The sequence below is a fragment of the Ambystoma mexicanum genome, chromosome 6p (assembly GCF_040938575.1).
Source record: "Ambystoma mexicanum isolate Mex_15411 chromosome 6p, UKY_AmexF1_1, whole genome shotgun sequence".
Classification (NCBI taxonomy): Eukaryota; Metazoa; Chordata; class Amphibia; order Caudata; family Ambystomatidae; genus Ambystoma; species Ambystoma mexicanum.
The window spans coordinates 874695723-874723659 of record NC_090935.1 but is presented as its reverse complement, the minus strand read 5'-3'; the positions used below and the strand labels follow the sequence as shown (position 1 = coordinate 874723659).

At 45.5% G+C, this 27937-nt stretch overlaps 1 protein-coding gene across 1 annotated transcript in view; it reads left to right on the top strand.

The window, feature by feature from the left end:
- The window catches only part of TMEM232 (transmembrane protein 232), a 1143478-nt gene that overhangs the window by 642859 nt on the left and 472682 nt on the right, over positions 1-27937 (top strand). Inside the window, exon 11 of the mRNA XM_069625485.1 lies at positions 8570-8748. Within this exon, the coding sequence (XP_069481586.1) occupies positions 8570-8748 (179 nt within the window). The remainder of the gene's footprint in view (positions 1-8569; positions 8749-27937) is intronic.

Here is a 27937-nt window from a genome sequence, read left to right as displayed (position 1 = left end):
TTTACCAAATACTCATTGATTTGATTTGCTTATGATGTGGGCCGACATGGGTATGTTTTGTCTGATTTAGTATCTGGAAATTTGGAATCTAGTCTATTGTCTTCTTCTTTTCTTCCGCTTTCCTTTTCTCCTTTCTTTTTGTAGAAACCTGAGAGGTCGTTGAAAGAAATATGGAATGACAAAAAAGTTTTTTTTCTTTTGTAAAACTAATATCAATAAAATAAAAAAATAAAAAAATAAAAAGTGTATGGCAAATAGAGCATGCTCTAAGTAACGGGTCATAGAGCAGCCCATAACAAAACTAGTGGATTTCTCAATTGCAAACACGGCATCTGCCAGCGATTGTTCGCAATGGAAGTGTCCTCTCATAACTGGGCCTAGAATCCCACTGTAATATGCTAAAGGTTTGTACCCCAATGTGTTTCTTGGTGTAAGCACTGCTGTCATTACTGACCATTCCTGTGTGAGAACAAATAAAATTCCTCGCTATAATTGGGAATCCCTAAAATTGGGGCTGTACTCTCATACTCATACTCTTGCGTAAGGTCCAGAAGGAAGGTTCGGATCTGAGGGCTGGTGGTAGTGCGTTCCAAAGTTTTGGGAAGCTGTTGCCTCCTGCTTTCTGCAGTTTGTATTTGGGAATGGTGAGAAGATTTGTGTAGGCCATGCGGGTAGATCTGTTGTATTTGTGCTGTGAGAATCTATTGGATAGGTATTTGGGAGCTGACATTGAGATGCATTTGTGTGTCAATGAGAGAGTTTTGAAGACAATTCGGTAATGGACAGGCAGCCAGTGGACTTTGCACCTCTGCGCTGAAATATGGGCATTTTTGGTGATATTAAGTGCTGCACTTAGGGCGTTGTTGTGCTATAAACAAATACCCAGGCTGTAACGTAATTGCACAAACCCAGAAACTGTTGCATCTGTCTCACTGTGTTCGGTTTTAATGTTTTCATGATTGCCTCAGCTCTCACAGGTGTCACTTTCTTTCCTTCATTCGAAATTAACTGACCTATGTATAACACCTCTTCTTGACAATACTGTAACTTTTCCTTATCCACCTTATATCCTTTATCTGCTAAAATAGTCATTAGTTGGATAGAGTCCTGTCTACACTCATCCTTTGTTTTACTGCAAATCAATAGATCATCTACGTAAGTTATAACCACACTTTTGAGATTGATATTGCCTAAATTCATCTGCAGGACTCTGTTAAAGATCGATGGGGATTCACAAAACCCTTGAGGCAAACAAGTTTGTTTTTGTCTTTTTTGGCGAAACATAAAGGAAGTCAAGTCTTGGGAGTCCTTATGCAACGGGATCGGGAAAAATGCATTTTTCAAATCGATCACTGTGAAATACTGAGCTTCTACTGCAATTCTACACAATATTGTCTCAGGATTAGGAACTAAAGGAAACTCGCCATCTAAAATTTGGTTAAGAGGTCTCAAATCCTGGATAATTCTCCACAATCCTCCTTTAGATGTTTTAATCAGATACACTGCGCTATTACACGATGACTCGGATGGCACCAGAATCCCCTGATTCATCAGTGCTGAAATAGTCTGAAATATACCTTCATCAGCTTCTCAAGACATGAGAACCCATACACCTGCATCATGGTGTAAACCCGTACCCACCTTGGTCCATCGGGCACAGATTATTTGCCTGTGATGTACCCATTGTTTCCTGCATACCCATTCCTTCTCCACTTGTCAATACCGCTCCTTCTATGGCAAATTTGACAACTTTTTCAGAACTAACTTGGCTTCCTCAATCTTTCTATTGTCATCTTTCTTCTTGTTCTTTTCTTGTAATAACCGGCAATGGTGTACTATACTCAACTGTATCTCAGCCCATGGCTTTGCTTCCATCCCCACTTATTTTTTCATCTGTCTCTGTCCTGGCTCAGGCAACCCTTGGCATAAAATATGGTAAAACAATGCCACTGTCTTTTCCCATGTCTCATGAGTTTCAAGCTGCCATTTCTCCTGAATATCTTGAATGTAAGCAATAGGGTCCTCATCTTCTTTCATTTTACGTGTCATAATTACACCCATATCTGATGTGTCAGGATACCGTACCCTGAGATCCCTCCAAACATCTGCCTTACAATTATTGAATGGTGCTCCATCATGCACTGTGTTTTGTGCAGTCACACTTGAATATCCCGCTCTCCTCCATGTATCGTCAGCCCTCTCTCCAAGAATGGCTGCCAGGAGACATCTTATGTCCCCTATGGCCAGCATATTTCCTCCTGTCATTTTCCCTAATTCATATATCCATTTCCCAGCTCCCGAAGTCAAAGTAGGAAGCTTACATTTTAAGTTATCCTTATCCATCTCTGGCCATGGAATATATTGCAGTCTTGCCCCTCCCTTCTTTAACAAAGGAAATTGTGTGAAACCTGTCCCACCATCGGATCCCACTATTAGTCAATCCATAGGGGGGATAATCTTCCCTGTCTGTCTCCTTGTCAGTAACCTTAACCTGCTTACACATGATGGACACTCTCCCTTCTCACTACATGATCGTCCTCGGGGACGCTCAGGTTATGCTATGGGATCTGGTGTTCTATCTTTAGGCTGTTCCAAGTATGACAATCTCATTTCCTTATCCATTTGCAAGCTTCATTCAGGGGTGCATGCACTTCCTTCTTCTGCCCCAAGACCGGACTCTCTTTCCTCGTTTGACATGTCTAGGCTCCAACTAGTCTGACTAACATCCTCCTCCCCTCTGTCCAAATTCAATATGCTTAAAGACAATGCTCGTCGTTCATCACTAAAGAGGGTTCCTTCCTCACTTCTTGATTGAGATACTGTGGATTGATCATCGTTCCTTCGAGCTCCGTACTCACTATCCTGTCTTAATTGCTGATAGACCTCATCAATACTTTCTCCAATGCTTTCCGCATCATCTCTTTTATCCTCTAGCGCTACTCTAGATATTGCTGTAGTTACTTCCTTTATCAGAAGAATCTCTTCCACTCCGTCCCATCGTATTTCTAGGCTCGGCCTCATTTGTTCTTTATGAATGATACTAGTATTCGAACTTCGCTGTCTCCTCTTTCGCTCCATTTCTTCTACTTCCCTTTGCTTCCTTGCATCCCTTCTAACCATTTCTTCCTCCTGCCTTCATTCTTCCCTTCCTACTCCTTCTCTTAGTTCCTCTTCTTCCCTTTGTCTCTGTAATCTTTTGTCCCTTAATCTTAGTGCTTCTTCCTCTTCCATCTTTCTTTCCTTCCTGTCCCTTTCTTCTATCGCTCTCTGTCTATCGTTGTACTTTCTTTGTTCCTCTGCCTGTTCTTCAATTTTCTCTTGTTCCTCCTGATATATCTGTTCTGGTCGCTCCCTACTCTTCCTTCTCTGCTCAATCTCTTTCAATCTTTTCTCTCGTTCCTTATCCTTCCTTTCTTGTTCGTCCTTATCTTCTCTTTGACAAATTCCTCGATTCGTTTCCCATCTACCTTAAGTAATATCTGTCCTCCCATCCATTCGTTTTGTTCGAGCACTGCCTGGTCTGCCTTATCTTTTTCTCCTTCCTTTCTTGATTTCCCTGTCTATTTCTGTTGACAAATTCGACCGCTCACTTCTTCCTTCCCTATCGTTTGAGTTTAAAAATATTGTCCTTTCTTTTATTCTCTTCTGGACTATTGTCACTACTATAATCAGGGGGTTCATGTATCAGATTAGTGTACCCCTTCACTGCTTTCAATTCCTTTAAAGGATATACACCTATCTCTTCTGTAGCAACACTCTTTACTTCAGGCATAGTAAGGGGTGCTGAGGGCTCAACGCCTTCTCCCTTATTCTGATTAAGCATCTACTCCTGAGGTGGTGGGTCTTCTCTTTCCTCTTGATACATCTTGGAAAGCTCTAAAATTGCTAATCTGTTCTCTAATTCTTTTACTGTATACGCAGCATGCAAGTATGTGGTCATGTGTTGCAATACTGCTCTTGACAATGATCCCCCTTGTGGCCATGGCATGAACATTTTATCTGCTGTGCCCTTTACCCATGCTGCACTGTACTGTTTGAGCTTGGGCATATGCTTTGGTAGTGTCTTTCATAGGTGCATGAGAGGAGTATTCCCCATACTGACACGTCTCAATTGACTGTCACTACTTACCAAATCATAAAAAGAATCCTTTTACCTTGGCTTAAATCACCACTTTTAACATTTTAAAACAACAAACATGAGCAATCACCATCAGTCGCTGCTCAATCCTCTTATTTCAGTAACCTATCTATTCTTTTGATTGGCGCCAATCATTTCCCTACACTTATCTTTATCCACTGTTACTTCTTCACAATTCTATCGATCTTCAATACTTTATTCAACTAAGAACATTTAGACCAGTCAGACATTTACACATTATAAACACTGTAATCACCTCTTCTTTCCCCTTTACTTTTTACCCTATGCAGGGTTTGAAACATTACCTTACACGGTCCTGACCTGTGCATTTTATATTTCTCTCTTCTCCCGTTGGAGTTTGAAATGTCTCCTAATTCCCTTGAATTAGGATTTCCAAGGCGGTATCTCTATATCTTCACAATATTCCCCTGTTACTCAAAATGATCACAATCCCGTCCCCTTATTTGCCATTCTCCTTAATCTACTCACCATTCATTAATCGACTCGAGACCTTCGGTATCTCCTCCTCCTCCAATCCGACCACTTTGCCTTCTGTCCGCAGAGCACTTGCGGAAACCGGGCAGGGATTTCTTCAAAGCGGGACCTGCTTACCGTCTCGGTTCTTCTTGCAGGTTTATTTCTATTTGGCCGCTCTCCACAGGAAACTCTGCATTCTTCCAGCTAATGGCAGAGGATGCCAGATCATCCGAAAATCTGGAGCTAAACTAGTTTAGATCTTTAAACCATCCGCACCGCTACCACGTGAGCTTAGGCCCCTTTAGGAACGTGCATATGTAATGGATGGGATAACACAGATACATTCTGAGTCCAAATAACCAAACCAATTTAGGAAGATGGCAAAGTACTATTTTATTAACAATTATCTAAAACAGGGATTTAAAACAAACATCAAAGGACATACGCTCGATTTCTCGCAGCAATTTTCACACAAAGCATAGACTTTATACTAAAAATACATCAGAGGTGATGTCATACTACGTGGCAATAATGGAAAACCTACTAAGGGTCTCGATTGGCTTAAGGGGAACATCTAAGTATACTTTCTATAGGAACTAGGATTATAATTGGCTGCCCACTGTCAGGTGGACAACATATGCCTACCTTTAAAACATGTCATCTTCAGAAACGTTAGATACACAGTTTCACATTGGTTTTCAAACTATTAGGTCCATTGTTATATGGACCACTTTAATTGGTTGGCGCGCTTGTGCCAGGTCTGGAACATTCAGTTCACTTAGCAGCACGCAAGCTCAGACCCAGGTGCAAGGATATGGGGCATGACACTACCTCCCCACGCAATTAGCCCAGCATCTCTCATCGCCCATGCCTTCTGCCATGAAGATTGTCTTTGAACTTGGCCTTGCAAAAGTATCCTTGTCTTTGAGAATGCACGGGAGTGAGGGCACTCACTATCGTGTCTAGGACTCCTAGTTTGAACACTATTTTCATCCTTGGCTCACGTGACAGGAGACCACGAATTCATGATACCGATGTCCAGTTTCTATACAATGGCAGCTTTGCCTGCGTTCTAATCACTACATATAGCCAGCTTCTATGATGACTTGGTCCACCTTGTGTTTCAGCGTCTGTACATTTATTGAGCGGTTCATTTTCTGCAGCACTTCATGCACGTGTAATCTTCTTACTTTATATTTGAGAGTTCACTCGATTCTTTACTTCGTCATTAGTTTCTTTAGGATCCATACATTCTCTCAAGTCAGTATCCGAGATGTTGTGCATACGTTTTTAGACGTCACTGGCTTCTTTCCTCTGATCTTTGTCATATTCCTTCAGGGAGTTCCTCCCTGAGGTTGTCATCAGTTCAGGGACAAATTTGGTAGGGTTATCTCAATGGGTATCTTCCCATGCTGCGGTATTGGCCCAACTGCTGGTGTCAAACATGGCACAATCTCAGATCTCCAACATATGGGAGGTAGGGGTGCAGGGTTTCCTGCACAGACATGCAGCTGCTCCTCTACATCATTGTTTGGCTTTCACTATCACCTTTTTGCTGATGACACCCACATATATTTCTCCTTTCCCCCTTCGCCCCAGGCATTTCAGAATGTAATATGGACTGTCTCACTACTATTAGTCTCTGAATGACTCTCTGCTGCCTCATGCTGAACTCTTCAAAAATGGAAGTCATCTTTCTCCCGGCTTACTTTGCCATCTCTACCCACCTTTCTCCTATCTCCCTCAGGCCTGACCTTCATCCTCCCTCGCCCAAGGATTGCAATCTTGGGATCCTCTTTGATAGTGACTTCCAACTGCAACAATTCATCACTACCACTGCCTCTGCTGCTTGTATTAATCTCCTCAACATTCAGAAAATGCATCCTCTTTGTCACTAACCACTCTCCAAAAACTCTATATCTCCACTCTCCTGCGCAGCAGAACTACTGCTCAAGCCTACACCTTGGCCTTACTCTCTTCACCTACCACTCTTTATACAAAGTCCTCAACTTTGCTAGCTGCAATCTCTACTACCTACCTAGATCTTCCCCCACTTCGACCTACCGACAACACGCTGGTTGGCTCTACATGCACAACCACCCTCTTCACCTAGTTTGCAACTGCCTCCACTGTCACTTAATAATGTAATTTTGTATATTTAAATAGTACACCTCTTTAGTTTGAAGCACTTGGCCCCTTAGGTTAACCTTGCCTTTGTAAGTCACCTGTTTTTATTAATATTGATATTTTTCTGTTAGTTTTGTTTCGTCTCTGGTGTACGTCTCAATGTTTACACAGTTATACACTGGCCCATCTTTTGTTCTCATCTTGGTGCTATTATTGTACAAGTACCCTTTGTGGGAATGCCTCCACTGTCCTTTAATGTGCCATTGTAAGTAATTTCCGATCGAAAGAGACATCCCTGTTCTTCAAATAGAAACAAATACCAATGTGATGGCCGACTGGTCTGAGGTTTCCCATTGTATATGGATAGATTACATATGCTGTATTTGCACTACTTTGTGCCAGCCTCTGTATCTGGTTGTTTTGTCCATGGTCTTATTATATCTAATACGAAAATAAAGTTCATGAAAAATACCCACTCCAGATTGTTTTATTTTTGTGGCTATAGTTTCAGAGACTGGTGTGTACTCTCCTAATTGTAGTCTTACCTACCTCAATGCTGCTAATTTAAGTGAAAAAAGAAGAAAGAATGGCTATATCGGGCATGCTTGACATGTGACTGACTCTGTCCCAGCTCTACAGCCTTTCAATGGTACAGTTGTGCAATGAACTCCCTCAAATGTAATATTACCCACCATAATGGAATCGTGTTACCAACCTCAGGAAGGTGAATGGCTGCATGATCGACATTTGACTCACTGGGCCCGGCCCTCCAGACCTATCTGTGGTTCAGTTCTGTGAAGAGCTCTCCCCATTGGTCAATTACCCACCTCCATACTACTTCTTTCACCAACCTCAAAGGGCTGATTCTCTGTACCCTGCATGTTAAACATCAGACTCTTTGCATATTGTAATATTACACACCTTTTGGGTATTTTAGTACTTTTTTTACATGCAGAGAAAAGCTGGAAATCTGACCCAGTATCAGTGACCTGGATTTGAAGCCACTCCAGGTCTTCGCTGGTCCAAGCCTGCCATCCATGCAACCTCACGATTGTCCACTCCTTTTATCTGCTTCAGACAGAGAGAAAGATGGAGCCATTTGTGACCAGAGTTAAACTAGATAGATCACTGTGTTTTCCACCTTTTATCTTATTGACTTCCGCCTGCCATCACTTTAAATTGTCGTTTCGAATGGTGTGTTGCTACAAACCTCTGCCTTGAATCTCAAACCTTCCCTAAACATGCCCTAGAAATGTGTGGCCCAGAAAATTGATATGGCTCCAATCAGGGTGACCAAAAAAACAGGAAGACCCGGGAACAGACCCGATTGGCCCTTAGACATTTGTGAATATCCAAAAACCATTTAAAAAAAGATTGCAAACGCCTCCTCACCTGTCTATCCCCGGTGTCAAACTTCAAAAGCGTCTCGTACTTATCAGTTGTTGATATTCCAGGACATTCCAGTGCTGTGCTTGGAGATGTTTATGTAAAATAACGTCTAACCTGACTGCGAAGCAGCTTCTTTGTTTATATGTGTCATGGTTGTCAATGAGTGGGCCCCCCATCCCCCCATCTTTATCACACTTATCATAGATTGCTACAAGTATATGTTTGTGATCTCTCTTCAGATTAGTATTTATGGGTTACTGACGTTTCCTAACAAGATTGTTGAGTTATTGCTTCCAAATTACAGTGCAGTTTAGGCAAGTATTTAAATGGAAGTGTTGGTGAAAATAATACAAAAACAAAGTCTCCAAACTCCACATTTCACATGATAAACAAATGCTTGTATGCACTGTGTCATGAAAAATAAGTTTTTTTTTTCAGCGGATGCATTCTTCTGGATTATCCGCTACAGTGCAGTTTACAATTTGGTCAAGGTTTGCAACGATCTCCACGGGGATGTGAATCGCGAAGGTCTGAGAAATGCAGCGTGGAAAGCTCTCTACAAACATCAGACTGAAGAGGAGGACCCCAGGGTTCTGGAAGCTGTGAAAGTGGCCGAGGTACAACATGACTCCATATGTGATGATGACTCGATAAAAGTTGTGTTCCAAGAAACGTGTGTAAAATGCATGGAAAGACTACAGAGCTCATTTTCATTGGGACATAACGTTAATGGAAGGTGTAAAAGGTAAGGCTTTTATGCCTTCCATTAATGCCACAAATCATTTTCATTCATATGTATGGCAGAGAGGAGAGGCAGAATGCCAGGCAGCATTTAATTGTAATTGTAAACGCTGCCTGCCATGTATGCATGAGAGGCAGCGTTTACTCATTTGCACTGCAGAGTGCAAATGTGCAGAGCAAAAGGCTGTGTTCATGCGTCTATGCCAACTTTTGCCCTGCACATTTGCACCCTGTAGTGCAAATGACCAAAATGTAGCTGCAGGGAGCCACCTATGTGTGTGTCTACACTTAACAGCTCCCCACCGCCAATTTATGGGAAAATCAAAAATGACCCCCTATAAGGTTTGATTAGGTAAACGCCAAAATGCAATGAAATCTCATCAATTCCACTTTGTTATTGCAGCATTAAGTCAATTAGGGGTAAATGGCAATATTAAGCAGTTGCACCTGTGGCAAAATACTTGCCACACAATGCAGATTCCTGGGTGGTGTCCCTCCTCTCCTTTTGTAATTTGCAATTGGTTATTCATAATGGGCTTAATGCCCAGAGGTTTCTAAGTGCAGACCCGGGGTTCGAACCTGTGTTGCTCCACGTCATCATGTTAACAAGGTGAGTGCTTTGCCCCTGAGCTATGCTTTCCTTTCTTGTTGCTAAGGAAAGAATCTTTACAGTGTAAATATTATTGTTCCTGTTGTGCAGGATTTGCAGAGCACCTTGTTGCATTGTGGGCTGCCTGGGCATGTGGTGCTTCATTGTTGTGGGTATCTACTAGAATATACACAGAAGGCATAGCAGATGACAGAACTTTGCAAATGAAAAGTTGGTATAAATTGGCTTTTAATGACATTTAGATAAGGTCACAAATGTGGCACATCCACCCCACCCCCTTGTAAAAAACACTCAAATACACCGGGCCACATGCTCAAAAAAAGTGGGCGTCCAAAAATAGCGCAGAGGATGATCTTTTTTAAAATGTCCCATTTTTCCAAATGTGCAGTTCACCATAACCACTAAGGATTTAAGGTGACCAGATTTAAAAAGTAAAAACGGGGCAGGGCAACTAACATAAAAGCAGGACTAACTCTTGAAAGTGGATGTCAAGGCCCTTCATTTCAGTAGAGGTTATGGAGAAGGAGGTTTACATGTTACTGGTGGAATTAACACACATTATAATTAATTTATCACAAACTACCACTATCTGAATTCGTAAAATGCAACATTTCTTCTGTGTGAGATTGTGCATTCCTGCCTGCCAGCTATAAAGACCTACTACCAAAAACCGGGACCACTCAGTTTTCAATTGGAAACATATTATCTTGAGAAAGGATGACAGAGCACCCAATTTCAGCACAGTCCTGGCAAAACTAGCATGTTGGTCATCCTAACAAAGGTAACCTGCACATTTCCGGGAAGCTGTACATCCGGTCAGACCAGCCCCCTTACATGCTTTCTTCCTACACTAATAACTAGCATGCACCTGCACCACCGATGTGTGTGCTGGGAGCGCATTTTACATTGGCACACTCGTAATTGGCTTACCACTGTGAATTGTAAAAAGAATAAAACAATTTTATCCCTCTTTCTGGGCTAGACGTTTAAGAGACACATCAGTAGTTCATACCAATTCTTTTCTACTCTAAAAAAATCATACATGAAATGATCAGAAACCACCCTGTCATGTATTGCGCACATCCCTGCGCCTTTTCGAAAAGGCGCACAGCAACCTATTTGTATTCTGCAAATTTTAAAACCACTTCGTCTGTCTGAATTCGGGGAGCTCTTTAAAATGTGGAAAAATGCTCCCTGATTTGCGCAGTTGCAAAGGGGGTAAACGAGGGCCTCGCTCTTAATGTGTGCAGCTGCCCTCCTTGTATACGTGTCAACCTTTGTGGCGAAGTGCATCGAACATGTTGTGACGTTCGGGCCCACTGAGTGCACCGCTTCCATGATTTGACAAGTGCATGGTTGCTGTGGTTACCTGCGAGAAAAACAATGCCCTTACCTGAAGAGAGGTAGAGAACCCTGAAGCAATTACTGAGGATAGTGAAATGGTGAAAAGGCAGTGCTCTCTGCTCCCCCCTGGTATCACTTGCATGAATAGTGAGAGAGGCCCAGCGCCTGCATACTGCTGTTGAAGGGGAAAGTAAAAATGCAAAATCATGCTCAGGGCTCAAACCCTTTCTGTAGCCTCTATGGCTGAGGTCACACCCGGAACTGCCAGAGAAGAACAGGGAGTGCTTACAGATCCACAGATGAGTAGGGAGGGTTTAAAGATCCACACTAGTGGAACGATAGTAAAGTAGGCAGGGTATGAATAGCCCAATCAGCATGTCAGATCAGAAAGAGGATGCTAAGAGCTTGGACTATAAACAGCTAGACAGAGTGTGAGCAGCTCAGTTTGGCTGTGGACGCAAGTGGAGAAGACGCTCAAGCTACCAACCCCTCCTGAGCACCCAAACAGAAGGCTTGGTGTGTAATGAACAGGATGACATCATTTGCTAAATAACTGCTCTTCCCTCTGTGTGTTTTTATATCCTGTCACGTTGACGTTTCTACAGTTACGGGGGCGGGACACGGGAGAGGAAGTGACGGGACGGAACAGGATATGACGGGTGGTGGGAGGAGGAAAGGGGCAGTTTACGGGAACTTTAATAAAAACGGATGCATGTTGGAGTCCTCTGTGTGCGTGTCTTTATTTACACGTGCGCAGCGCCCCCAGGCCAGAGCACCGCGACACTGGCGGCGAGGCGGATGGCCTCTGGTGCAGCGCACTCATCATGGAGAGCGAGCGGGGGAGGATGCTAGGCAGCATCACGACCCAGCGCGCGCAGGAAGGAAAGTGAAAGTCACTGCTACGAGCGCCGGAGTGCTCGCAGAACATAACGTTGGAGGCCTGCTGTGAAGAGGCCGCTCCATGTTGCTGCCACGGACTGCTCATTGAGCCCTTTCTGGGAGAGACCACAGAAACAGAAGCTGTGGGCGAGGACCCAGCCTGCCTGCACATAGCCATGACAAGGGGATCAGCCTGCTATAAGGTAGGACAGGCAACAGGGCCACAGAAGGAGGGCCAGGAGTAAAGCCTCACTCCAGGCACTGTGGTATGCCGATGGTGCTCGTGCCCCATGAGGCGGCCATTGTGAGGACAAGGGCACATCCCCTCAAAGAGGGACAAGGGCTACAAGGTGTGGTGCTCGTGCCCAAGAGGCGGCCAGACAGAAATTGAGAAGAGGCCAGAATGTCCGGGAAGGACAATGACCAAGGGGCACAAGCTCAGGGCCAAGGGCAGGGCTCCCCGTTGGCAGAACAAGTCCCCTACAGACTGCCAGACACGTTGACGGCGCAGATGCCCGGGGCATTCAACGTTACTGATACCAGCAACATGGGTCCCACATGGAGCAAGTGGATCAGGGATTTTGACCTGTACATGAGTGCCACAGGGCCCATTGAAGACGATCGACAAAAATGCTTACTAAAGTTGGCCATGGGATCTGCAACCAGGGACATCATTGACGAGATGCCCCCCGACTCCACTGATTCTATCCAAGAGTTGAAGGACGTGCTAGCAGCATATTTCACACCCCACACCAATGTGGATTATGAAAGGCACCTGTTCCACAGCACCAAATAACAGAAAGGGGAGACCATGGAGGCCTACGTCATGTAGCTACGCACAAAAATGAAACACTGTGACTTTGTGAACTACTCTAATATGGAAGCACTCAGATCGCAAATCATAGCGGGGTGTGAATGTCAAACATTTATACCGAAACTACGAACCCTGGATGAAATACTCGCCCTGGAACACGCCGAGTGAGCCATGGATTCCCAAGTAGAGAGCTTCAACACACCCGCAACATGGGAGAGCATCCACAAACTGCAACCGGAAAGAAGATCAGAAGAACTGTTTTGCTACAAGTGCGGTTTTGAATATCCCCATGAGGGGACCTGCCCCACCATTGGACAGCGGTGCGCCACATGTGGCGAGGAAGGCCATTTTAAGTCTGTGTGCAGACTCTTCAGAGATTGAGGCAAAGATCGTGCAAGACAAACGTCATCTCAAGGACCACCTAGACAAACCCTGACCCTCGTGAACGAGACTCAGGGGATGATAAACAGAGAAGAGAAAGGAGAGACAGAAGAAGACATGTTGTGAGAGCACGGCTGGAAAGACAGTCCAGACAGCACATGCACTATCTGGTGGAAAAGTCACCATCAGACTCTGATCCCAGCTCCTCAGGAAGCGATCAGATGAAGAAGCCTACGACTATGCCCTGGGAAATCCTACAGTACACAACCCCACATTAATTATCAAACTAAACGAACAACCCACTGAATTCTTAATTGACACGGGTGCCACAGTGAACGTCGTGAGTGAAGCAGTGTTCAAGGAACTTGCTGTAAGACCGAAGTTGAGTCCCACCGTAGTAGACATCTATGCATATGGCGCCAAGGCACCCCTCAAGTGCCTAGGACAATTCGAGGGCATTTGTCAATACAAGGGACATGAAAAAAAGTGCCCGTCCACATTCTGGCAACCGAAACAGACAGTGGGTGCATGCTAAGCTTTAAGGCAGCGGTAGACTTGGGACTCATCCACATCCTATACAACATCATGGTCCACAAATACATCGACCCTGTGGAAATGATCTCAAATCTATATCCCTACATCTTCCGGGGCATTGGAAAACTAAGGAACAGACCAATCAAACTACACATAGATGAGTCTATACGCCTGGTGGCACAGAACTATCGAGGAATTCCGATCAACATACAGAGGTAAGTGGAGGACGAACTACACAAGCTGCTCGAGCAAGACATCATTGAGCCAGCAACAGGCCCCACCACCTGGGTGTCACCGATAGTACCCGTCCCCAAGAAAGGGTCTGACACCATCAGGCTCTGCGTGGACATGAGGTGCCCGAACCAAGCCATACAGCGAGAAAGACACCTGGCCCCACGTATCACCGACATGATACACCTCCTTAACTGGGCCAAGGTGTTCTCGAAACTGGATCTACAGAAAGGGTATCACCAACTGGTGCTGAGCCCCGAGAGCCGCAACATAACCACATTTGTGATGCATCTGGGACTCTTCCGCTACAAGAGGCTCAGTTTCGGGGTATCCTCGGTGGCTGAGATATTCCAGGCCGAGGTACACAATGTCATCAAGCATATACCCAAGTGCCTCAACTACAGCGATGACATCTTAGTCTTCGGCACGGATGTCAGCAAACACGACGAGACCCTCATGAAAGTGTGTAAAGCCCTGGAGGCAGCTAACCTCCCGCTAAATCGGGACAAATACGAATTCCGCAAGGGTACACTGAAATTCTTTGTACACATTTTCTCCGAATCAGGCATGTCCCCTGACCTTGACAAGGTGGCGGCACTAAATGACACAGCACCCCCAGCCAATGTCTCGGAAGTACGATCATTTCTAGGGCTCGCGAGCTACTGCACCTGATACATTAACGACTTTGCGACAATAAGCGAGCCCCTTAGGCTATTGACCAGGCAAGATGCCACTTTTCAATGGACCGATGAGTGTCAAAGGGCATTTGAGAACATCGCAAAAAAGAGTCGCCAAGGCTAAGAATACGTTATACTACGACCCAGATCGTCAAACAGAGCTGACGGTAGATGCCAGCCCGGTCGGGTTAGGGGCCATACTGGCACAAGTGGACCCAAACAAACCCTTGTGAATGCACATTGTCGCTTACGCCAGCCGCAGCCTATCGGCCACGGAGCAAGCGTAGTTCCAGGCAGAGAAGGAAGGCCTTGTTGTAGTCTGGGCGTGCGAACATTTTCATCTATTCTTGTACGGCAAACCATTCCGAGTGGTCACGGACCACCAAGCACTACTATTTCTGTATGGAAATCCACAGGCCAAAATGCCACATCGAATAGCACGTTGGGGGCTAAGGCTCAAGACTACGCCTTTGAAAATGTGCACCGACCAGGCAAAGGGGATAACCTAGCAGATTTCCTATCCAGGAGACCCCGGGAGAGGTGTATACCAGAACCCTCTGTGGCAGACAGATATCTTTGATATCTGATACACCAATCCAAACCAGCGAGAATAGACATCGGGATAGTAGCCAGGGAAACTGAGAGCAATACAACGTGCCAGATCATCTGTTAGGGCCTCCAGTCGGGCATGTGGAGGTGAGCCCGAGACAAAGGAAGAGCAGCAGGGGACATAGTACAAGTCAACGTCGAACGGCTGGTGCAATTACGGGATGAACTAGCAATATCCGACAACCACCTTCTGATCAAAGACTGCAAACTAGTAATCCCACTAGCTCTACGAGCAAAGGTCATCGAGATGGCTCATGAGAATCACCAGGGGGTGGCATCAACCAAACGGATGCTACGCCAGAAAGTCTGGTTTCCCAACCTAGATTCCATGGTGAACGACGCCTTAAAGTCCTGCCCCACCTGTAGCCTCATCGCACCAAACCGCCACCCGGAACTGTTGAGGATGTCAGAACTCCCTCAAGGAGTATGGGAAGCTGTAGCGGCTGACTTCTTTGGGCCCATCGAGGGAGGCAAGTATGTGTTGGCGGTCATGAGTACTCTCAATATCCCGAGACCCAGCTCATCTCATCCACCTCTGCCCACCACGTGATCCCCGCTCTGGACTGCATCTTCTCCACCTATGGCGTCCCGAGGGTACTCAAGACAGATAATGGGCCGCCCTTCAACGGACACCAGTTCACCCAGTTTGCGACTTACCTGGGTTTCCATCATTGCAAGATAACCCCTCTGTGGCCTCAAGCCAACGGGATGATGGAGCGATTCATGGCCAACTTGAAGCGGGCACTTCAGATAGCCAAAGTGACCGGGCAGCCCTATGAGCAAGTGCTGAACCAGCTCATGAGAGACTATCGCAACACTCCTCACAGCACTACAGGACGAACACCTTTGGAAGTCATGTTCGGAAGAAATATACAGACACGCATTCCTCAAGCCCCAATCCAGGAACCCGTGGCCGATCTAGATCGAGAAATAAGAGAACGAGATGAGACTGCCAAGGAAGGGATGAAAGACTATGCTGACCGGAGGCGAAGGGCACGGCCCCTCCAGATAGAGGTAGGAGATGTCATGGCTGTACAACAGACCCAAACTCACAAACACACCCCAATCTTCCAAGCAGAGCCCCTATTGGTCACCCAGAAGAATTGATCGATGATCACGGCGGAAGGATCTGGAGGCCCTGTCACTAGGTACTCCTCACATTTCAAACCCATTCCCTCCTTGGGGGCGCATCGACTCAGTGGTTGTGTAGTCATCCCCATTGACTATGATTCAGATGAGCCATACCAAGGGGATCACGGAGACACTGATGACTCAGACATCGAAGGTTCCCCGGTATGTGAGGGCAGTAGACAAAGCCCCGACCTGATAACCTCACGCCCGCAGCGAACCAGGAACAGGCCTCGCCGCTGGATTGAAGAGATGGGTTAGGAGGCCCGCCAGGGATGTTCGCCTGTTGTGGACATACTGGCCATTGTTTAAAAAAGGGGGGAGATGTCACGTTGACGTTTCTACAGTTACGGGGGGCGGGACACAGGGGAGGATGTGACGGGATATGACGGGTGGGGGGAGGAGGAAAGGGGCAGTGTTACGGGATCTTTAATAAAGACGGATGCATGTTGGAATCCTCTGTGTGCATGTCTTTATTTACACGTGCACAGTGGCCCCCAGGCCAGAGCACCGCGACACATCCCCTCCCTATCTGTCTCCGTATGGTGATTGTTGCTGCACTTCCATGATCATATATTATATTCATGAATATTGCATGTCAAAATGTTCTTACAATCAGTAATTTGAATATCATGCATCTGATTTTGGGGGCCTGGACGGACGTACACGACTGTTGGCGACAGCACTCTATGCAAGGACTATTATAAAATGAGTACAGTCTTACTATAACAGATTGTTACATAATTGTGTTAACATTAGCTAAGAAATAAAACTCTTTATTGCAGCTTTGAAGCGTGACCCTATATATAGACATTTATGGTCTAGCTTGACATTCCCTATTCAAACTACACCTGTCTGTTGTACCGACTGGTTGCTTGGCTACCCTCGGAGTCTCACTGGTACCAGGCTCTTTCTTGATTAGTCACCCTTGACTGCCTTCGGGCCTACCACGCATTTAGGGGCTGTAACTGTAACCCTACAGTCCCTTGTTCTCCTTGCACTACCCCAAGCCGCGCTGCCCAGGCTGCACTTACTCAGAGCATTGCTGCCCTGTTTTCCCCTCCCCTCCCCTCTCCCTTGCACCACCCCCTTTCCCCTTGCACTTCTCGTTCTCGCACTTCTCGTTCTCTCCCTTGCACAATCTGACTGACACAGGGCCTAGTAAGATCTTTTGTCTTGTCCTCCCTCTGTCTTCCCTCCCTTGTCTTGTTGCCCCTAGAAACACTTGTTTACAGGCGCTTCACATCATAGCCTCAGTTAACCATTGCCACAGAGCTACAGATCTGCACATCATTATAAAGCAGACAAATTGCATTTTGATACACAACGGTACACTATAAATTGAGTCAACATGCTTTGCCTTGTGAGAACCTCACAAGTAGAAACACTATTCTGTTTTAGCATTAACACCTGGGCTCGGGGGCGGACCCATGTGGTTATAGCCCACAAGCCGGAGCCCAGCTAAGCTCCAGTGAAGTAAGTGCCTTGTCAAAGGCTAAAGGCCGCTATAGTCCATGCTTGTCCCTGAGCCTGGGCCTGGGACTGGGTGCTACCAACTTTTATCTCTCTGTGTTTCAATCCAGGGTGCTGATAGTTATTATTCAGGGGAACGCGCTTCGCACGACTCGCACACGCCTATTTCCCTTAATAACAAACTGCAAAACAAAATGTTCATTTTACTGTTTCCAGGACTGATGGGCAGATGTCCAAGGCACTGCATGGAGCACCAGAGAAGATGGCGCACATTTAAGTGTCCGTCAAAGATGAGGGAATTGGTGAGGAGCGGGATGCCAGGGTGCAATAGCAGAACTTTATGGCGGCATGGGGTGAGAGGAGGCAAGGGAGGGGCGAGGTGACACAGGCAGAGGGGCAGCAATGGGAGATTTGCTCGGGAGGCAGAGGTGGCCAGGGAAGAAATGGGCAGCAGCTGGCAGTTACTGGCCACTTGATTAGCAGCTGCGCCTCTCCTGCAGGTGCTAATTTCTGTTATTCATTCTCTTAGACTGTTTAGACTAGTCCTGCCTTCAGGAATTGTAAGCAAGTCCTGAATGAAAGACTCATACCAGATATTATGTCGGCATTATGGGGAGGGGGATTTTTTTAAATATACCTTCACTTCGGCTGCTGATACCACTCAATAGCTACTTGCACCATTGACTTAAAAATCCCACTTGCCACTCTCGAAAAAAAAGAATCCTATTTGTAAGACACAGCCACTCCAGGATCTGCATTCACGAATAATTCTGGCATAGGCCAGATCCTTTTAGCGGCAAACTAATTTCTAATATTTTCCTTATTATTTAAAATGGCATTCTTATATGTGTATTTGTGTTTCCATGATAATGTCCTTTTGAACAATACTTCAGTTTTTCGGCTTTATAACATTTAGAACATGTTGTCTTCTGTTTAGACAGAAGGTGTGAACCCCAAGCTGCAGCCACATTAGACGCCTTCATTCTATGCTTCTCCTTTGTGCTCCTCACAGTTTCCAGCGGTCTTGTCAATCAGCCAGCTTTCAATGGAGGCCATACTGAGGCAAAATTAACCATGAGGCAGGCCAACTCTGCAGGTAATAGCCCGCTGCCCAAGATAAGGACCTGAGTGAAGTGAGGGCCCCTTAACACAGGCGGCGATGCTGTTACTGGCAGGGTCAGCCAGTCACAGAGGTTCATATCGCTATTAGCACGAGCGAAACTGCAGTGTGGGTGCTAAATGCTGAAATACATATTAAAACAAGAAAATCTCACTTACCGTCACTCCTGGGATGTCAGTGGGCCTCATTACGACTCAGGCGGTAAGGGTTTTACGACGGCGTAAACAGTGCCAACCCTTACCGCCTGAGTACGAGGTCCCTTAGCGCCATGGCGGATTTAACACCTGCTTTTAGCAGGTGTTAAAATCCATGGCGCTAAGGGACCATGGAGTTAATTACGCCACCGTAATTTACGGTGGCGTAATTAACGCCTTCCCCACTCCCATTATGCCCTATGGGGCAAAAATGGGAATGGGGAAGGGTAAATGGGGAATGGGGATTTACCGCCCCGCCAACCTCGGAATGGGGCGGTAAGTCCGCCAACCACCATGGCGTAAACGTAGTTTACGCCATGGTGGTAAAGTCACGGCCCAGGCGGTAACTTACTGCCTGGGTCGTAATGAGGCCCAGTTTTCAGAGAGGGACTCTGATTACCGTGACGTAATTAATACTGAACGCGGACTCCCTCTCAAGTGAATTTCTCTTTTTTAATATTTGTTTTTAGCCTTTAGCAACCACGTATGCTTTTTTGTGGGTGCTAAAGCTGGCGTGGAGGTTAGTGGGGAGCAATTGAGGCACAGGAGAAGGGGTGCACCGCACTGAGGAGCTCGGAATGCAGGCCTATATCTAAGGAGTACAGCCCTCGTTCCGAGTTTCTTGAGTGGCTAGCACCCCTGTCAGGGGTAATAGCTGCATTCCAAGGATACCTTTGTGGTGCATTCACACCTGGCACTGGTCAAGGAGACATGGCAAAACTGGGTCTCAGGAAGCTCCCGGGACAACCTAGCGCTTTCTTCCCCATGCACAAGCTCTAATAGCATTAGAATCTTTACCACTGGGCTGCATTGTGCGCTAGACGAAATTTGCCCAATTAGAAGTCATTGGGCCTCATTACGAGGTTGGAGGCAGCCATGGAGCTTTTAGCTCCATGGCTGCCTCCAAAACCCTTCCGACTCCGCCCTGGTGAATGGAGCAATTACCGGTCCATTCCGAGGTCGGAGGGACCGGTAATTCCCCATTCACCAGGGCCATTCCCCATTCTTTTGAGCCCCCATAGGGCTCAATGGCAATGGGGAAGGCGCTAATAACGGTACTGCAAATTGCAGTACCGTTATTAGCTCTAGAGTCCCTTTGCGGGTCCCGTCCTTAACTCCTGCAAAAACCAGGCGTTAAGGAAGGACCCGTAAAGGGAACTCGTAGTACGGAGGTAAGGGATTACCGGCACCGGTGCCCTTACCAGTGCTGGTAATCCCTTACCTCCCACCTCGTAATGAGGCCCATTGTCTTCATCTCGGTACCAGTAACATGGGCAACGGTCAGCTACTATAACTACCCTTTCTGATTCACTTACTGTGTCACATAGTCCACTGGAAGTGCCCAGCTGTTTATTGGTACGGCAGAGAGGGAGGGAGAAAGCAAACACATCATTTGAGACAGGACAAAATCTCTTAGTAGTCACTCTCTTTATTCTCTTTTGTCTAGTACTATGTTATTAAGGAAAATATCGACTTTGTGTTCAAAATCTCTCAGATGTCTTTTGCCGCTCCCTCCTAGTGTACAACGTTTGTACTCTTTAATTGTACTGCACAGGTAGGGGTGGCCGGACACACAGATTTAAATTATATCTGTGCTTAGCTCACGTTCATGTTGTTTAAACTTGTGAACACAATCAGGCCCTACCATATGCTGAGGTTCAGCTCTGTGTGAAATTCTTCACAATATTGCCAATTCTTGGTCAATCTTGTTAACCGTATTACTCCCCCAAAACAGGACAAAACATAATGAAGGATTTACCTTTCTGGTAAAGGGAGGATGGGCGGAGAGGCTGATGGGTGAAAAAGGGGACAAGAGGAACTGAGGGGTTGGGGGTTAAGCAGAAGAAAGAAAGAAATGGGGTTTACAAAGGCTTTTTTGAGACTTTCAGAGACTTTTCTCTCTGGCTCTTAAATCCATGTCAACCCTTGTAAGAAGTACAGGACAGAACTACTGTTATCGTACAACATCATGAAACAATTGAACCAACACCATCATATACCAAACCTCCATCTTGAACTTGGTGTTGCTCGCTTTACGATACTCAACGTTATCTCTCTAAATACACTGAAACACTTCTTTTGTACGTCAATGTTCAGAATAAAGGGGCCGTCATCAAAAAACGGTTTCCGTCTATCCGTTTTTTGAAGGAAAATATAATTTAAATTTGAATCAAAGTGTGCAGAACATAATAAGCACATGCTACATGTATGCTTCATATGGAGAAAACAGCCACAAGAACATTACGAGTCCATTGTTTGTTGATAATTCACTCTAATCATGTCCACTGCTCTATCTAACAGATAACATAATGTAGGGCTATGCTTTGGATGGAAAGGACATACGTCTTAATTATTTTATATGGATGGGTTTACAGAGAAACACAGCATTATGGTAAATTCACATCGATCCATTCAATGCATAAACTCAAGCCATGCGGGCCTGTATCTAGGCACTTTATCTGCATTTGTTTCAACATTGTTAAAAATGTGTTCATTTAATTACCAGTCATTTGTATAATCACATTAATGATCTAACGACAGAGGCATATGAATAAAGCTGGGTGACAAAATCAGAATGGCAATTTCTTGGCCGCAGGTGTTCCAAGTGTCCCTGTCTTCTATATTCTTCCTGAAATCCCCCAAAGACCCTGAAAATTCCTTTTCTTCTGTTATTAGATCAGTCTTTAACCCACTATTTTTGAGAATTACTTTATGGAACACTTTGCGGAAGGAATGCAGTCTTATATGAAGAATTCCAGGGCATTGATAAACCCTATAGAACCCCAGAAGGTTTCATCAACACGTGAGCAAGCAGTATCGTTTGAAGTGGATACCATCTTACTAACATTCCCTGGAAATCATTAAAGAGTAACTGGATAGGCAGACTTTCCTCTATCTTGTCCCTAAGGAATATATAATCAATTGTGCATGTTTGTCCCTGTAAGGGCGCAGCAGTACAAGTCTGACACTGACACAGTGCTTGCATGTTTGTTGGCAAACTCTTATACTTGTAAAAGTAAAAGTAAATGAAATCTATCTTGCCCTATCTCTATGAGGGGTGAAAAATACTAAGGACTCTGTCAGGAAGTCTTGTAAAATCAAAATAGTCTACTATCCTGTATCGAAAACGCCTATTTCCAATCTTCACATTTGTAACTAATAATAAAAGGGTAAAGGGGCTTCCTGGTCCAGAGGAATGACTCCCCTTTTCTGGACAGTGTTCAATTGTACGTGGTAACCTCGCCTGCGAGAAGGGCTCCCTTCTCCAGGTTTCAGTTCTCCTTCAAACCAATATAACATTTCAGGTTCAATAAAAGTAAAAGTTCAAAGTTCCAACACAAAGATCTCTAAGCAACTCCAGGGGGAATGACTCCTTTCCCCTGGTTACATTATTCACTACCCCAAGAGGATCGCCTCCCCTCCCCTGGCCTTCTCCTGACTTTTAGAACAACACCAGGGGGAACGACTCCCTTGCTCTGGTTAAAGCATTCTCAATGCCAAAAGGTTTCTCTGCTCCTGGCTCTCCCGAGTTCTCAGAACCAACAACATGGGAAATTACTCCCATCCCTTGGTCACAAGATTCACCATGCAAGGAAGACACTGATTCTCTCTTGGCTTCTTAGGGTTTTCCCAAACAGTACCAGGGTAATGACTGCCTTCCCCTGGTTACAATGTTCACAGTGCCAAGAGGACACCTCTCCTCTCTTGGCTTCTCAAACAACACCAGGGGAACTGACTCCTTTCCACTAGTCACAATATTCACAATGCCAAGAGGTTTCCTCTCCTTTCCTGCTGAAACTGGCTTCCAATCACCAGGGGGAATGACTCCCTTCCCCTGGTTTCACCCGAGTGGATGCACTGACTCAGGTTTCTCACTCTCTGACCTACTTGGTCTCCCAGGTTTACCAAGTAATGGGACTATGAAGATTATGGTGTAGGCAAATTAACACACAAGAATTTCTCAGGTTCCTATTGTCCTTACTAACTGTACCTGGTTTACTAACCTGCCAGGTTCTTTAAACTTTATTCTCTTGGGCCCAAGACTCTTATCTGTTGATTATGTTATCTTCTGTTTGATTTTAAGGCAAACCCGGTTTCCTCTTGCAGCGGGTACTGCCTTAAAAAAGGAGTCATTCCCCCTTCTTTTTAGGTGGGAGTCCCAATGCCTGCTATCACAGTGGAATACTCTCATAGGCTTCCCAGACAGTGCCCCGGTGTCCCAACCCTCTGCTAAGGGCTCACCAATCTCGTATGTTGCTTCCTGCTTTGCCTGATTTCGTTGCAGCCTCTCTCTGGCTTTCTCGGCTCTGTGTCACGCAGGCAGCTCTCTCCAGCAGCTGGATGGTGTTCGTCTGGCATCCCAGCTCCCTACACCCGTGGAAAGCACTTGCTCTTGTTTCCCATCTGGAAATAACAGCTCCAGAGCTCTCAGGGGCACGCCTCCTGTCAGGCCACCATCTCCTTTCCGTCTACTTCTTCTGCCTCATTCTGCATGTCACGTTCCAGTCGTTACCAGACAAAAGTCTCTCTTGTGTTTCTCCCTCTTCTCTTTTAAATGACTCTGGGCCAATCGGGTGAGGGAAAAGACTAGACTGGGCACTTTGGTTCACATAAGTACTCCTCATTACTCGGGGCCTCTTCTTCAGCTGAGTGTTCACAATATTCACCCAAGATGGAACAGTACTCTTCCTTGTCTCAGTATTTAGGGAAAGGTCATCCCCCTCCACTCTATAGAAATATAAAAAAAGACTGGGAAACAGTGATATGAGAGTTATGGATAGGGAAGATACCGTGTTCTCTCCTGATAATCATCCCTCATCCCATAGGGGGTATCCCTCCCCATGTGATCCCTTCCGTGTGCACCACTCCAAGGGGGACCTTTGGACTGTGGCCGCACAGCCCTACCCACATCAGAAGGGAACAGGAACGACATCCGAAGATTCGTCACAGTCCCTAACAGAAAATGATTTTCCTTTCGAAGAAGAATTCTATAAGCAGGTCAAAGGAACTCAAATGTGAGATACTTTTGCCACCGGACAGGAACATTCATGCAAGGCATTCTTGAGTATCAATTAATCTATTACACAGAAAAGTATTTTAACATGCTTTGACAGAATACTCAGATCCTGTGTTGCTGTTAACCAAGTATAGTCTTTATTCACTTTTAAGAGAAAGAAAGAAAAAAAAAACAGTTGGATCTCAGACTTCCTTGTTTAGTCCAGATTAAGCTATGATAGCTTTCTTAAGGAATATGGCTGGAATCGTGGTTTAGTCTCCATATGCCCAGCGAAACAGAGATGCTTCTTCCTCGCCTCCCACTCGCCTTTGAAACAAACAGGAAAAGTATCTGTCAGTCCTTTCTCTCTTTCTGACATATATGGGCTGGGATCTAATAGTCCAATCAGAGCCCTTCCCCAGTTTCAGGCTTGATGAGCCCCTCCAAGCCCCGCTCCCTTCTCCCGTGGATGTCGGCCACCATAATGGAATTTGCATCTTCTCCTCATGGAAAACGCTGCGTTTTTCCCTTTCAGGCCACGTAATGCTCAGTAAGTTCGGGAGCCGTGTGTATGCCTCTTGTCTTCTGATGCTTTTTTCTAGTTCGGATTGTTTTGCAGGTCTGTTGGGAATGCGCTCGTAAGGTTTCTTTTCCTGGCTTTTTATGATTGTCCTAATGCGGCATCCTGCGCACTTAGGTTCCACAACTGTTAGTTGGTACCTGGAAAGGCATCCCCTCCCCATTCCTGTTACCGCACTGAGATATGCGGGCGTCCCGTGTAGTCCTCTGTTGTCCGTGTGCTCATCCGATTCTCGATAGGTTTTGCATCTTCCAGTGCTAATTCCAATTGTCTACATTTCCTTTACTGTTGAACACGAGTCTCTGCCCCACCAGGTTGCTTTCGGTCCGTCCTCAATTCGCTCTCCTTCAGCCTGGTTGTTACACATACCCCCCAAGGAATCGAGCCAGTCGGGCCGATCAATACTTGCGAAAGATAGTCTGGAACCACTTGAAACGAAGCTGGCTTCTGAATGGTCTTAAATTTGTATGCCTGGAGCATCAGGAATCACCTCAAGACCCTTTGATTTGAATCTTTGTGGATGGCCAACCACTGTAGGGGAGCGTGATCTGTGAAAACAGTGAAGGATATGCCTAGTAGATAGTATCTGAGGCTTTCAATGGCCCATTTTATGGGCAGACATTCTTTTTCTAAGGTTGAATAGGCTAACTCGTGTGGCAAAAGCTTCCGACTGATGAACACCACCAGAAACAGGTCATCATCAGTGCCCTGTGAGAGCACAGCCCCTAGTCCAGAACCAGATGCATCAGTTTGTACATAGAATTGTTTTTCAAAGTCGAGGCACCTCAAAAATGGCAGAGAGGAAAGGTGAGTTTTTAGGGAGTTGAAGGCTTTTTGTGCAGAAGTGTCCTGTGATACGTCTTCTTTATATGAAGATTTCAGGGCTTCCGTTAGAGGTCCAGCAAGACTAGAGAACATTGGTATGAATCTTCTGTAGTAACCTACAAACCCTAAAAACGCCCGTATTTGCTTGCGGTTACTGGGCATGGGTAGCCGCATAATTGCCTCCACTTTTTCCACTTGTGGTTTGATGAGGCCTCCACCGACCATATAACCTAAGTATTTTGTCTCTTTTGCAGCTAGTATTGTTTTCCTTGGATTGATATGTAGTCCGGCTTTTCCAAGGACAGTGACCACTTTTACTACATGGCTTAGATGTTCTTCCCACGTATTGCTGAAAACAATAATGTCATCCAGATATGCTGAGTTGTAGGTTGTGTGAGGGGCTAAGACCTTGTTCATTAATGCTTGGAAACTGGCTGGAGCTCCATGCAAAACAAAGGGCAGCACCGTAAACTGGTAAAGGCCTGAGGGAGTAGAATAAGCGGTCTTTAGTTTGTCTTCTTGACGTAACGGAATCTGCCAATAACCTTTCGTTAAGTCAATCGTACTAATGTACCGGGCGGTGCTCAACTGTTCTATCAATTCATCAATCCTAGGCATTGGATAGGCTTGATATGTTGAGATTGCATTCAGTTTTCTATAGTCCACATAGAACCTGGTGGAACCATCCGGCTTGGGTACTAATACGATTGGCGATGACCAGTGGCTGTTGGATGGCTCGATTACTCCTAAGCACAACATCTCTTCCACCTAATTTTGTATGGCTGCCCTTTTTGACTCTGACAACCTATAAGGCCGGATTCGTACCGTTTGTTTTGGATCAGTATCAATAGTATGTTCCATCGGAGTGGTTTTTCCCGGAAAGAAAGCAAACACTCCTTCCAACGGTTGTAAGTGAGTCTCCAACTCTTGACTGTGGTTTGCGCTGAGTTGCTTGCCCCACTGTACGGCCAGGAGAGCTGATTCCGACTCATTCATCTGTAACTGGTTCACCATTAGGCTAATGGGTTCGGGACCCCTCCATTACTTTAAAAGATTAATATGGTAGTTCTGATGTTTCTCCCTCCTGTCTGGCAGTTCCACCATGTAGTTAACGGGTCCTAAAAGTCCTGAAATTTTGTACGGACCCCTCCAGTGTGCCAACATGTTATTGGAGGTTGTGGGCAACAAAACCAGCACCTTGTTACCGACTCGGAAAGTCCTGACCCTCGTATTCTGGTTGTAGTATTTTCCCTGGTTTGACAGGGCTCGCCCCAGGTTCTCTCGGGCCATTTCTCTTAGCCTGGTAAGATGTTCTCTCATTTCTATTACATAGTCTGTAAGGTTGGTTTCTGCCTCTTGCTCTTCCCACTCAGTTTTGGCAATGTCGAGAACGGTTTTGGGTTTGTGTCTAAATAACAACTGAAATGGGGAAAATCCTGTGGACGATTGAGGGGTGTCTCTTAAAATCATTAAAATCCATGGTAATACCCTATCCCAGTCTTTACCGGAAGGTGCTGTGGCTTTTTTTAGCATCATTTTGATGGTTTTATTGTATCGTTCCACCAACCCGTCTGTTTGCAGGTGATAAATGGAAGTACATATTTGTTTGATACGCAACTGTTGGCACACTTTCTTCATTACCACAGGCACAACATTTCGTCCCTGGTCCGTCACGATTTCTCTTGGCAACCCAACCCTTGAAAAAAACGTAACCAGTTTGTTACAGACTTGTGTGGCACTAATGTCTTTCATGGGGAAAGCCTCCGGGTACCGCGTTGCATAATCTACAATAACCAAAATGATACAGGTGTCCATGACTTTTATATTCTAAAGGACCGACCAGGTCTATGCCAATTCATGAAAAAGGTTCTTTTATGAGGGGCATGGGCTGCAAAGGTGCTTTTTGTGGTTTGTGTGGACTAATCTATTGACACACTGGGCACTCCTCACAATACTTAGCCACTTCTCTGTACAGTTCCGGCCAAAAAAAATGTTTTAACAGTTTTCCTTGGGTTTTTTCTTTCCCAAGATGACCTCCTACAACATCGTCATGTGCCATTTTTAGCACGATCTGTCTAAAGGTTAGGGTTACGAGTAATTGTTCAGTTTCCATCTTCCCCTGGTCCACTGTTATGCAGTATATCAGTCCATTCTTTGCTTTGAACCAGGGATATCCGGTGTTTTGGCTGTCACCAGGTACTGGTTGGTCCCTGGCATTCTTTAAAGTTGAATCTGTTAACAGTTCATTCCTGAAAGATTTCTTGCCGGATTCTGGTAACCAATCTATTATACCTACATATCTGTTGTTTTCTGCCCAGTCTTTTGGTCTTATTTACTTCTCTCTGTGTTTTCTTCGGGTTCTTCGACACGTCGGGGTCAATCTCGCTTTTTGAAAAAGGGGCTGTACTAAGCCACTCAATGTCCCGCACACACTCCTCGAAGAAAGGCAGGTCTTTCCCTACTAGTACCGGAGCTGGTAAATGCTGCATTGCCCTGCGGTAAGCCCTGAGGACAGAAGGGCTGGGTAGTGCTGTTTGAGCTGTGGCGGCGTCACGGAAGAGTGAACTCTCTTATCTGCATTTGTTTCTTTTTTGACAAGCTCCGTGTGGTTTGCAGTGTAAAGTGCTCCCAGCTGCACCTGCATTCATTCATTCTACTTTTGTTTTCCTG